The sequence below is a fragment of the Puma concolor genome, chromosome F2 (assembly GCF_028749965.1).
Source record: "Puma concolor isolate L17-30 chromosome F2, mPumCon1.1.hap2, whole genome shotgun sequence".
In the NCBI taxonomy this organism is placed as follows: Eukaryota; Metazoa; Chordata; class Mammalia; order Carnivora; family Felidae; genus Puma; species Puma concolor.
Window position 1 is genome coordinate 66,300,299 of NC_141684.1, and position 13,307 is coordinate 66,313,605.

Consider the following 13,307-nt stretch of genomic DNA (forward strand, 5'->3'; position numbering starts at 1 on the left):
TCTTAAAGAATTAGCATTCATTAGAACCAAGTTTAGTAGATGATAATATAGACTAAAAGTAAGCTTCTCTTTTGGCACATCCCAGTTAGCCTTTCATCAGCTGAGTGTGTTTCATAGCTAGAGCTACTTAAGGATTGTATTTGGATGTATTCCAAATGCATACTTACTACTAAGTATACTAACCTTTAAATGGTGCCAATTCATACTATTTCACATTGCTTTCCTGCCATTGTTGCGTTTTAAATACTCTTTGTGCCTTTTCAGTATACTTAAGTCAGATATATTTGCATGTTTTTTTATTCTTACCATTTTAGATATGGGAGAAAGGACGACTATAAATGCAAGTGCAGATGGCAACATTGGAACTATAGAGGATGGTAGCGACAGTGAAAATATCCAAGCAAATGGAATTCCAGGAACACCAATTTCTGTTGCATATACACCATCTTTACCTGATGACAGATTGTCTGTCTCTTCCAATGATACTCAGGTATAAATGGGGGGCAGCAGATGTCCTGTTAATCTTACACATTTATAGGCTACCAGCACTTTGTGGTGAATGTATCCAGTTGATAATGCTTGCTGATTACAGTTTGGGGAAATAAAGACTTAGTTTTTTCTCACTGATACAAATCAAAGCAGTTTATTCCCTAAATAAAGTGATAGCTAAATTTCCAACTCTAAGCTGTGTTTCATAGGTGTTCACATCTTCTCTTTGTACACCCCATTGAAATTACATTTAAAAAGAACATTTTTATCATATATTTGTAGGACAATTCTAGTATCACTGGATGAGGAAGAACTTTTAGAAATCTAGGGAACTTCATCTTACTTTCATTCAGGGCTAAATGAAATCTGAACTATGGTAGTGATAAGGTTCTCCTGATCCCCCCTACCCTATATTTAGTGTGTTTTTATTCTTATCCTTGTAATTTTTTTTTAATGTTTATTTACTTTTGAGAGAGAGAGAGCATGAGTTGGGAGGAGCAGAGCGAGAGGGAAACACAGAATCTGAAGCAGGCTCCAGGCTCTGACCTGTCAGCACAGAGCCCAACGCAAGGCTCGAACCCATAAACTGTGAGATCATGACCTGAGCCGAAGTCGACACTTAACCAACTGAGCCACCCAGGCGCCCCTTCTTATCCTTTTAGATAAGGAAGTCCTACCCTGTATCATTGACCCGTATATAGGGTTCAACTTTCTTGGCCTTGTTGACCTTCATCAGTTAATAAGTTTTAAACATTGCCTTGACAGTTTCTGCTGTCTTATGTCTATCTGTGCAGAATAGCTAAAATAGGACAAAAACAGAAAACCCCAAATGACAGGTAGTAAAAAGCATGGTTTAGGCAATGGATGAGGTGTCTTGTCAGGGCATGATGTGCTAGATTTTGTTAGTAATGGTATGAAATGGATAAATTTTGAAGAGTTTTTGGTAGCAAAGAGAGAATATTTTTAAATAATTTATTTTTTTAAGGTATTTATTGTTGGGGAGCTAGGGTGGTATGTCAGATTAAAGAGAAGCAATGTGGCAAATTCTTCATCAGGTTTTTTTCCCAATAGAACCCCCTGTATTACTGAACTGAATAGAATACATAGAAGGCTGAAATGATTTTACACTGTCAAATGTCTCTATTTACATGGTATATTAACTTGTTTAGGAATCTGGAAATTCTTCAGGACCTTCACCTGGTGCTAAGTTTTCCCACATTTTACAAAAGGATGCCTTTCTAGTATTCAGGTCATTGTGTAAACTGTCCATGAAACCACTGTCAGATGGACCCCCAGATCCAAAGTAAGTCATTGGCTATTCTCCTTGACACATACAGTATTTAATCTTGAAAACTTACTGTAAGATAGTCTTTGGATTTTCTTATGTTCTTTTTGTCCTGTAGAACCCTGAAAAAATGTATTTTAGGATTATTTTGCCTTTTTAAAAAATTTTTTTTAATGTGTATTTATTTTTGAGAGAGAGAGAGAGCAAGCATGAGCAAGTGGGGGAGGGGCAGAGAGAGATGGAGACAGAATCTGAAGCAGGCTCCAGGCTCCGAGCTGTCAGCACAGAGCCCGACACGGGGCTTGAACTCATAGACCGTGAGATCATGACCTGAGCCGAAGTCGGACACTCAACCGACGGAGCCACCCAGGCGCCCCAGGATTATTTTGCCTTTTAAAAAATGTACTTGAGGGGCGCCTGGGTGGCGCAGTCGGTTAAGCGTCCGACTTCAGCCAGGTCACGATCTCGCGGTCCGGGAGTTCGAGCCCCGCATCAGGCCCTGGGCTGATGGCTCAGAGCCTGGAGCCTGTTTCCGATTCTGTGTCTCCCTCTCTCTCTGCCCCTCCCCCGTTCATGCTCTGTCTCTCTCTGTCCTAAAAATAAAATAAACGTTGGAAAAAAAAAAAAATTAAAAAAAAAATGTACTTGAAAAATAGTTCCAAAATTGCTAGATAACTTATACTATTTCCCAAAGTATACCAGCAACATTAGGGGATTGTGCTTGGTACATAATAGGTGCTCAATAAATATTGAATGATTGAAAGAATTCTTATTTCAATATTATAAATAACTTTGGAGTTAAAATAGCCCTGTTATATGTAGCCTCATGCTAGGTTTCTGAAAGCTACCAGTTGAAAGTTAATAAAACTAAGAGAAATAAATTTTAAAATTATTATGAAAGGTATTATGTATTCATTAAGGTCTGAAAAATGCCATGATACCTTTCTCTGTGGGGAGCAGGGAATACTTCGAGATAGGAGTCACTTGTCTGGTTCCTGTCGAATGTGTAAGTTTAAGCCATAGGAAAGTGCCATTTGTAAGTCATAAGTTGTCAAATATCTTTCATTTCCTGTGAGTCAAATGTAACTGATACTTGCTTAACACTGGGTTTGGACACTCTTAATGTTGCAGCATGATGTAATATAGCATGACAATTTTAGGAGAACTTTCTGGAGAAAGAAATCTTAAAGAAGGCCTCAGTGACTTTGAGAAAAGAATATTGAAATAGTGGAGAAATGTAAGCAATGCTACTTCATTTTTTAAAACTGTAGAGCATTTCAGTTTCTAAATGTCAGCTGAGAAGAAAGACTAGAAGCAGTTACATTTGTTACATTTTCTATAGTTTTATTTTGTCACATTGTACTGATTCAGTGAGAAACATCTTTTAAGCCCCACAGCCAAAAGTTCTAAAATCATTTTAGGCTCAAATCCTGGGAGTCAGAGATATAACTTACTGATTTTTCTTTATTTTGAAAATGTAAACTCTACAGAAAAAGGATTAAAGTTGTTCAGATTGCAATGTAAATTTGATTATACCCTATGTATGTTACAAATATGTATTCAAAATTTTTTCAATTTTTTATTCTCACTATGAAAAGAAAAATAACCATCTCATTCTGAACTGTTAAAGACTTTAAGTAGGTAGTAACTTAAGAATTTGGTGTTATTGCTGAAGGCCATCTTTGCCTTGATTTGAAAATGTTATTAATCTTAAAAGTCTCAGATGTTTAGTTTTCCAAGTCAGATGTAAAAAAGTGTGATTTGAAAAACTATAAACAGAAAAGGGAGAATTCTTTAAAGTGCCCAAAATGAAAAGAACACAAAAGAAAATAGATGAATTTTGAGGAGTACTATGGGGGAAGGGCATTCATTTAGCTTTATAAAAAGAATATAGTTTTGGAGATCTGAAATCTTTAATATTACAAAGGATTCTTATAAGGAATAATGTAAATTATCCTTCTACTCTGTGGGTTTAAACCAAATATTAGGAAATTTTGAACATAGAAAAGACCTTGATCATCAGGGACATTAAACATTGGAATTGAATACTGAAGAAATTAAATTTTCTAAACTCTTCTTTTCTAAAGAATATATGGTTTTCTCTCTTGAATGATTTTTTTCTAAAATTAATGGCTTTTTGTAGTTATGTTTTTGTTTTGTTTTGTTTTTTTGTCTTTGCTTCTCTTGATACTTTGTGATGTTGCTAAGATGATGATCCAGGAAATGTTTGTTAAGCTTGATTCATAGTTTGAAACTACCCCATTAAAATCTGCAGACCTGAAATTTCTAGCATCTTTTGCCTATAAAAGTGTCCTTTATTGTGTCATAAGACAATCATTTGATCATTTCTTCATTAATTAATGCCTTATAGATAGTAAGTAGTTAATAAATGTTTAGATGAGTGCATGAATAAATCCATGAGTTACATTGAGCACGTGCTAGGTACAAGGCATTTTGTTAGAGCTGGGGATACAAAAATAACTTACAACAAAAACTCATGTGTTAGAGAATAGTAGGCTGCAGGTTTTAATAACTATTGGAATTGAGCAAAAAAGATGGTAAATTAGCTAGACTGGGAAGTAGCCATAACATAAAAGCCTTGGAAGGCTTCAACTTGAAGGGGAGATACTTCACCCATTTCATGTTTTCCTATAGCTATTTAAAATCTTCTCACTGTTTCTAACTTGATTTATTTAAGGGGTGTGTGTGTGTGTGTGTGTGTGTGTGTGTGTGTGTGTGTGTGTTATACTATATTTGCTGCACATATATAGATTCAGAGGCATAGCCATCTTGGAAAGTTGATATGTAATAATGAGCCATGATATTATTGGTTCCAGTTTTATTTCAAAGATGGTAATATTTGTGTGATTCCCACTTACATGAAATTAAATATTCCTTGTTAGAGTTTCTTAGGTTCTTGAATTACTTGGCACTTAAAAACTATAAAATTTTTAAAGTAGAAATCAGGAACAATTAAGTTTACTGTCTGTGGTGTGAATGCGACTGATAATAGCATTTGGTATAAAAAGAATTAGCTGCTAGAACGTTTAAGTGTGTTCTGCATTTGAAAAGTTGCCTGGGATCCAATCTTCCTGGTCTGTTGGACTTAAGATGCCTGCTTTAATGGGAGAAAAATTATATTTGTGAAATCTGATAATTATAATGCTAGATACTGAGTAGAATATGGCATGGTGTATTGATCAGAGAAAAAAGTGAAAATTTAAGCTGAAAGGGTAGTTTTTTGCTTTTCATTATTTAAAATATTTGGAATAAATGGGTAAACTTTAAGAGATAAATGTTCTGAAAGCCTCTTTGTATTTCAAAAAAGAAAACAACTTAAGTGGTTATTGAAAAAGTAACCTTGAAGTAGTCCTGTAACTTGGTCATATAACCAAAACTTTTTTAGGATTTTTGAGTAGCATGCCTAGGAAAAAAGCACATTATATACGAAACTATTATATACTATGGAACTATTATATACTAAATATGGTACTTAATCTGAGTAGAGTTCGTGGTATTTTCTAAAAAGTGAAATACACTTGTGAAAGAAAGGAAGAAGGAATAAATCTTTATTTTTCTTGTCTCGTGGAACAGTGTGTTGATTTTAAATATGTGTGGATGATTGTTTTCCATTTAAAAAGTTTATGAAATTATGTGCTTCTTGAGAACATAAGTGGAACTAACCCATTACTAATGGCGAAGTATTTGTATTATTCATATACTGTACTTTGTTTACATTGTAGACTTTTCTGTTCCTCTCTATTTAAAATTTGGTGAAATTATGTGGTACCAGGAAATATCTTTGGAACAGCTTTTAATACCATGACACTAAATTTGTCCATATACTTTGCCCTCTCTTTTACATTTTAGGTCTCATGAGTTGCGATCCAAGATTCTTTCATTGCAGTTACTTCTATCCATTCTGCAGAATGCAGGACCTGTTTTCAGGACAAATGAAATGTTTATTAATGCTATTAAGCAGTATCTCTGTGTCGCACTCTCAAAAAATGGAGTCTCATCTGTTCCAGAGGTTTTTGAGCTTTCTCTTTCCATATTTCTTACTTTGTTGTCAAACTTCAAGACGCATCTGAAGATGCAAATTGAGGTATGTTCTGCATTTAGGCATTGTTGGGTATTTCATTTGTTTAATGTTAAATCAGATTATTAATACCCTGGAAGGTTTTTCAGAATGTAAAATAATATTAGTGTATTGTTGTGAACAGTTAACCCTTAAACAGTAGTGCTTTGAACTAAGTAGGCCCAGTTACATGTGAATTTTTTTCACTAAGTGCAGGTACAGTAGTGTAAATGTATTTTCTCTTCCTTATGATTCCCTCCTTCCCTCATTCTTCCTTCCCTATCTTTCCTTTCTTTCTGTCTTTTCTGTCTTGAGAGAGAGAGAGAGGGAGTGAGCGAGCGAGCCAGGGATGTTCAGAGAGAATCCCAAGCAGGCTCCATATTGACACTGCATAGCCGAGTGCAGGAGTTAAACTCATGAACTGCAAGATCGTGACCTGAGCCAAGATCAAGAGTCAGATGCCTACTCCACTGAGCCACCCAGGCACCCCCCCTTATTATTTTCTTTTTTCTTTGTTTTAAGTTTATGTATTTATTGAGAGGGAGAGAATGAGTGAGGGAAGGACAGAGAAAGGGGAACAGAGGATCCAAAGCAGGCTCTGTGCCAGTAGCCAAGGTTGGAAGCTTAACCGACTGAGCCAACCAGGCGCCCCACCTCTTTACGATTTTCTTAGTAACATTTTCTTTTCACTAGTTTAGTTGATTATAAGAATACAGTATATAATACATATATAATACAAAATATGTGTTGAATGTTTATGTTGTTGTTAGGCTTCTAGTCAACAGTAGGGTATTAGTAGTAAAGTTTTTGGGAGTTAAAGTTCTATGTGGATTTCAAGTATGTGGTGATCAGTGCCCTTGACCCTCACATTGTTCAAGAGTCAGCTATGCTGCTTTTTTTTCCATTTACCCATTTAACTAACATGTACTTATGAAATACTAAGCACTGGGTAAACACTGAGAATACAAAATCAAATTAAGACACAGCTCCTGCCTTCAAGGAATTTATACTGGTTGAGTGATTCTAGTTGTCTTGAGTTAATTTGGCCCTCACAATAATTTTGCCATTGTGTATATGGCATGTAATAATAAATTTGGTTATCTTAAAAGAAAGTTGCAAAATATACTTTATATGTATGGTTTTACACCATCGAAGTCTTGGGTACTTTAAAGAGGCTATTATTAGTAAGGATTATATTTTTAAGGTTATATTTTAGGAATTTGACATTTTAAATTTTTGCTTTGTATTATTTTTCTAATGTGTATATTATATTTCTGAAGTTTTATCCCCGGGTCTTTTTAAATTTTTTTTTTTTCAACGTTTTTATTATTTATTTTTGGGACAGAGAGAGACAGAGCATGAACGGGGGAGGGGCAGAGAGAGAGGGAGACACAGAATGGGAAACAGGCTCCAGGCTCTGAGCCATCAGCCCAGAGCCTGACGCGGGGCTCGAACTCACGGACCGCGAGATCGTGACCTGGCTGAAGTCGGACGCTTAACCGACTGCGCCACCCAGGCGCTCCTTATCCCCGGGTCTTAATGGTCATGTGGTGCTAAAATATTTCCAGAGACTTGGTAGAACTAATAAATTAGGGAGTTTTCCAGCCATGGCTGCACATACAATGCAGGTGTATCAGTTCGTGATCTTTTGTTTTTACTTTCAAATAATTGAATGTTTAAAAATGGTATTTATGTTTTACTGTACTTAATTGGTGCTTGTTTCCATTTACCAGTTGTTATTATATTGTCTCGGTTGGGACATTATACATTTTAGAAACCCTCGCTTTTATGCTAGTTAGCTTTCAACTATGTGTTTGATAGGCAGGTTGCATTTTAATTGCTACAATTTTTTAAAACTGAAGTATAGTTGGCACACAATGTTACATTTGTTTCAGGTGTACGACATAGTGATCTGACAACTCCGTACATTATGCTCTGCTCACCACAAGTGTAGCTGGCATCTGTCACCATACAATGCTATTAAAATGCCACTGACTATACTTTTCATTATCATGATTTATCTATTCCATAACTAGAAGCCTGTATCCCCCAATACCTTTTACTTATTTATAATTCTTTTTTTTTTTTAATTTTTTTTTTCCAACGTTTATTTATTTTTGGGACAGAGAGAGACAGAGCATGAACGGGGGAGGGGCAGAGAGAGAGGGAGACACAGAATCGGAAACAGGCTCCAGGCTCTGAGCCATCAGCCCAGAGCCCGACGCGGGGCTCAAACTCCCGGACCGCGAGATCGTGACCTGGCTGAAGTCGGACGCTTAACCGACTGCGCCACCCAGGCGCCCCTACTTATTTATAATTCTTATAAATTTTATATTTAATCCTAACTAAAGATTGATAATTCATTAGCTCACAGAACAGATACATTATCATTTTCCCAGAGATTTGAGATGGTTAAAACAATCACACTTTATTACTAATCTACAGTATCTATTAAAATTCACATAGGATATTATGGGAATAAGACCGAATAAAGCCTTGATATTTTAAGTGAAAAGTTTTTATATTGGGGCCAAATTTTGGACAGGAAATAATTTCTGGTACATATATATTGCCAAATTTTAGTTTGTCTTATATCTGTTAAAATAACGGAAGGCATTTAACTAGGTAGGAGTAGTTGCTATTTTTTGATAGTTTTTTCCCCATTATCTTCAGGAACTACAAATGAAGGAGATTAAAAAAAACCCAACTTTTGGAACTTTTGCTTCCATACTAACTCAAAAGTCTTTCATTTGATGATGAAGCATTTGGATTGCCATTAGATTATTTTGAAAGACTGTATTCATTTACTTAGAGATTTTTGAATGCAACTTTTTAAAGTACTGTTTAGTAGACTGTGAAATATAAATTCATAGGGAACCAGGTATCACAAAAGTCATTTAAATTGGGATTACTATTTTTGTAGATTAAATGCAAATTAAATGCAGATTTATTCAATATATAAAATTTTTGGAAGCGCAAATTTAAAAGGAAATACTACTAGTAAAAATTTCCTTTCTCCTCAGATGGTAGATTCTCATTACAAAATTGTTTTAATACTGTTCTGTATATTTAAAGAGATTACATGTATTTTACTCTCCATTGTCCCTTATGGGGAGATTGAGGATCAGACAAGATAAATGTAAATCTGTTTTTGAAAATACTAAGCATGTTCAAATGCTTGATAAGCTGTATTCTAGTTGGAGAAAACAAAGCCAACATATGAAAACCTAAATTTGCAAAGCAGTGTTGAAATTGTTATTACATGAATATTCATTTTATGAGAATATACACTTCAGAGTTTCTGTAAAGTGATTTTTCTATGGACATTAACTTACATGTTTATATCAGAAAATAGTTTATGCACAACTTTTCAAGAAAATATCTATTTGCAGACAAAGTGTTTATGATAGTATTGTTATTCTACATACGTTACGTTATAGGTGCTCTTTAAATCTTTTTTTTTTTTAATTTGGTTTTTCTAGAGCCCCTGTTGATAAGCATGGTGTCTTAAATACAATTGAAGGCTGTTGCTTATTAGTACAGTTTGATAATCCATAGAGAGTAGCTAAAGTTTTCATTTTCCTCTTTCTCCCAATCTAGTGGTTTTATTTATTCCATAAATTGGAGAGTTCCAAACTTTTTTTTATGTATTTGTTTGTTGAATATAATTGACAATATTAGTATCAGGTGTACAACATAGTGATTCAGCATATGTGTACCTTGCAGGATGGTCACTGTAATAAATCTAGTTACCATCTATTACCTTACAAAGTTAATACAAAATTATAACTATATTCCCCATACTTGGTATTACATCCCCAAGACTTATTTTATAACTGAAAATTTATACCTCTTAATGCCCTGGACCTGTTTTGCACCTCCACATCTTCATCCCTCTGTCAGACACCAGTCTGTTTTCTTTATCTAGGAGTCAGGGGCTTTGTTTCCTTTTGTTTGTTTTTTTGTTTTTTTCGACTCCACATGTAAGTGAAATCATGCAGTATTTGTCTTTTTCTGTCTTATTTCATTTAGCATAATACCCACAAGATTCATCCATGTTGTTGCAGATAACAAGATTTGTTTTATATGAGTAGTGTTCCATTGTACATAAATATCCTATCTTCCTTATCCATTCATCTACCAGTAGACTTGGAGATTGTTCCTGTATCTTGTCTATTGTAAATAACGCTGCAGTAAACATAGGGATCATCTATCTTTTCAAAGTAGTGTTTTCATTTCTTTGTAGAGATATCCATTAGTGGAATTGATGGATTATATTGTAGCTCTACTTTTAATCTTTTGAAGAACCTCCATACTGTTTTCAATAGTAGCTGTGCTACATTGTAAACTGTACAAGAGTTCCCTTTTCTCTACATCCTTGCCAACACTTGTTATTTCTTATCTTTTGGATAATAGATGTTCTGATAGGTTTAAGGTGGTTTCTTGTTGTGGTTTTGATTTGCATTTCCCAGGTATATACATACATTTATATATTTATATGAATATGTATGTGTATGTATGTATTTATATATATTTAATGTTTGCTTATTTTTGAGAGAGGAAGAGAGACAAAGCATGAGTGGGAAAGGGGCAGAGAGAGAGGGAGACACAGAATCCGAAGTAGGCTTCAGGCTCTGAGTTGTCAACACAGAGCCTGATCCGCGGCTCGAACTCACTAACTGTGAGATCATGACCTGAGCTGAAGTCGGACGCTTAACCTACTGAACCACCCAGGCACCCCTGCATTTCCCTGATTGAGCATCTTTTCAATGTGCCTGTTGGCCATCTGTATGTCTCCTTTGGAAAAATGTCTGTTTTTATCCTCTGCCCAGTTTTTAATTGGTTGGGTTTTTGTTTTGTTTTGTTTTTTTGCTATTGAGTTGTGTAAGCTCTTTATATATGTTAGATATTAACCCCTTATTAAATATATGGTTTGCAAATGTCTTCTTCCATTCAGTAATAGTGGTTTCTTCACTGTGCAGAAGCTGTTTAGTTTGATATAGTCCCATTTGTTTAATTTGTTTAATTTGTTTAATGCTTTTGTTTCCCTTGCCTTTAGAATCAGATCCAAAAAGACATCACCAAGATTGATGTCAAGAAGCTTACCACCTATGTTTTCTTCTAGGAGTTTTATGGTTAAAGGTCTTACCTTCAAGTCTTTAATCATTTTAAGTTAATTTTGCATATGATGTAAGATAGTGGTTCAGTTTCATCATTTCACATACAGCTAGCTGTCCAGTTTGCCCAACACCAGTGATTGAAGGGACTGATTACTGATTCAGTCTCCTTTCTAGTAATTGGTCTATTCAGATTTTCTATTTCATCCTGATTCAGTCTTGGAAGATTGTGTGTTTCTAGGAATTTATCCATTTCTTCTAGTTGTCCCATTTGCTGGTGTATAATTGTTCATAATAGTCTTCTGTGATCTTTTGTATATCGGTGAAATCAGTTGTAACCTACTGTTTCATTTCTGATTTTATTTGAGCCCTGTCTCTTTTTTCTTGGTCAGTCTACCTGAAGGTTTGTCAATTTGTTTATCTTTTCAAAGAATCAGCTAATTGTTTATTGACCTTTTCTATTGTCTTTTTAGTCCATATTTATTATTTTTTACTCTGATCTTTACTATTTCCTTCCTTCTACTGAGTTTAGGTTCCATGTATTCTTTTTCTAATTCCCTAAGGTGTAAAGTTAAGCTGTTTAATTGAGATTTCTCTGGTTTCTTGAAGTAGGCTTTAGGCTTGTATTGCTGTGATTCCCCTCATAGAACCACTTTTGCTGCATCATACAGAATTTGGGATGTTGTATTTTTCTTTTTTCTTTCGGTGGTTATGACCCAGTTGATCAGTAATGTGTTGTTTAATCTCCACATATTTGTAGTTTTTCCATTTTTCTTCTTGTAATTTCTAATTTTAAACATTTGTGGTTGAAAAAGATGTTTGCTATGATTTCACTCTTCTTGAATTTTTGAGACTTGTTTTGTGGTTTGACATGTGATCTGTCCTGGAGAGTGTTCCACGTGCATTTAAGAAGAATGTGTATTCTGTTTTTGGATTCTGTATACAGTTAACCCTTGAATGAAACAGGGCTAGTGACACTGACCTCCTGCATAGCAAAAAATCCACGTTAAATTTCTGACTACCCCCAAAATTACCTACTAATAGCCTACTGTTGACTGGAAGCTTTACCGATAACATAAATAGTCAATTAACATACATTTTGTATGTTCTATGTAAGTATTTATTGGCTGCCTACTTTATGCCTTGCAGTGTGGACACAGTACTCAGCAAGAAAGACCCAGTCCCTCCTTCTTAAAAAGTTATGGTCTTACAGGAAATGGTGATGACATTAAGGAAGTAATAGAAATGTATTGGATTTTGTGAAAGAAAAGCACATTTCTTTTGGGCTACCTCAGTTGGTACCTCACCCAATTAGGAGGGAGAAGATGTTAGTCACCTCACGTTATCAGTATGAATTTCTGGAGCACATAACCTTCACAAAGGTTAATATGTGACTTCTGGTGTTTTGTTTTTATTTTGTTTTGTTATCCCCTCTTAAATCAGTCATTTTTCCAAAATAAATTTGAATCTAAAAATTCTTTCTTAGCTCTTAAATCATAATTTGTTTAATTAGGTTGATTAACTCATTGTATTTGACATTATTTGGGGTAAAAAATACTGAAAAATAATTTGTTTACAGACAGTAGAGGTTTCCACCATGAGAGTAATTATAATTTAAGTTTACTTATTTTGAGAGAGAGAGTGCGGATGTGTGCGTAAGTGGGGGAGAGGCAGAGAGAGAATCCCAAGCAGGCTTTACACTGTCTGTGTGGAGCCTGAGGAAGAGTTGGAACTCACAAACTGTTAGATCGTAACCAGAGCTGAAATCAAGAGTTGGAGGCTTAACAGGTGACTGGGCCACCCAGGCGCCCCAGAAGAGTAATTATAAAAAATACCATAGTGTAAGAGATTATTTTTATTGTGTGGATTAGAACATTAGGTACATTTAAATCTAGGAAAATTAAACACCTGGTACTATGATGTCTGTAAAACATAACTGATGAACAGAATATAATTTATACTCTTTGGGGGATTAAACAGTGAAGTATGAATTACATTGGTTTTATAAATGTGTTCATGAAATTATCATGCGGAGGAGGTCCAGATCTTTGCAGATTTCTTTTGTAGTGGCTGTGTGATAGCAAACAAAATATTGTGAAGTGCAGTGCTCCTACTACAAGGACTACCCAAAAGGAATTGAACTCCAGAGGAGCCTGGGTCATAATCTCTGCTCTATAGCTTTGGGATATTTAGAAAGTGATCATATATATGAATTATAAACACTATTTTTTTTTTTTTAATTTTTTTTTTTCAACGTTTTTATTTATTTTTGGGACAGAGAGAGACAGAGCATGAACGGGGGAGGGGCAGAGAGAGAGGGAGACACAGAATCGGAAAC

At 35.0% G+C, this 13,307-nt stretch overlaps 1 protein-coding gene across 4 annotated transcripts in view; it reads left to right on the top strand.

Moving 5' to 3' along the window:
* Window positions 1-13,307, top strand: part of ARFGEF1 (ARF guanine nucleotide exchange factor 1) — a 151,163-nt gene that overhangs the window by 78,728 nt on the left and 59,128 nt on the right. For all 4 annotated transcript variants that reach the window (XM_086695376.1, XM_025922849.2, XM_086695373.1 and 1 more), the window contains 3 exons: window positions 315-490; window positions 1,659-1,792; window positions 5,645-5,879. In XM_086695376.1, coding sequence (XP_086551502.1) covers window positions 315-490; window positions 1,659-1,792; window positions 5,645-5,879 — 545 coding nt within the window. The remainder of the gene's footprint in view (window positions 1-314; window positions 491-1,658; window positions 1,793-5,644; window positions 5,880-13,307) is intronic.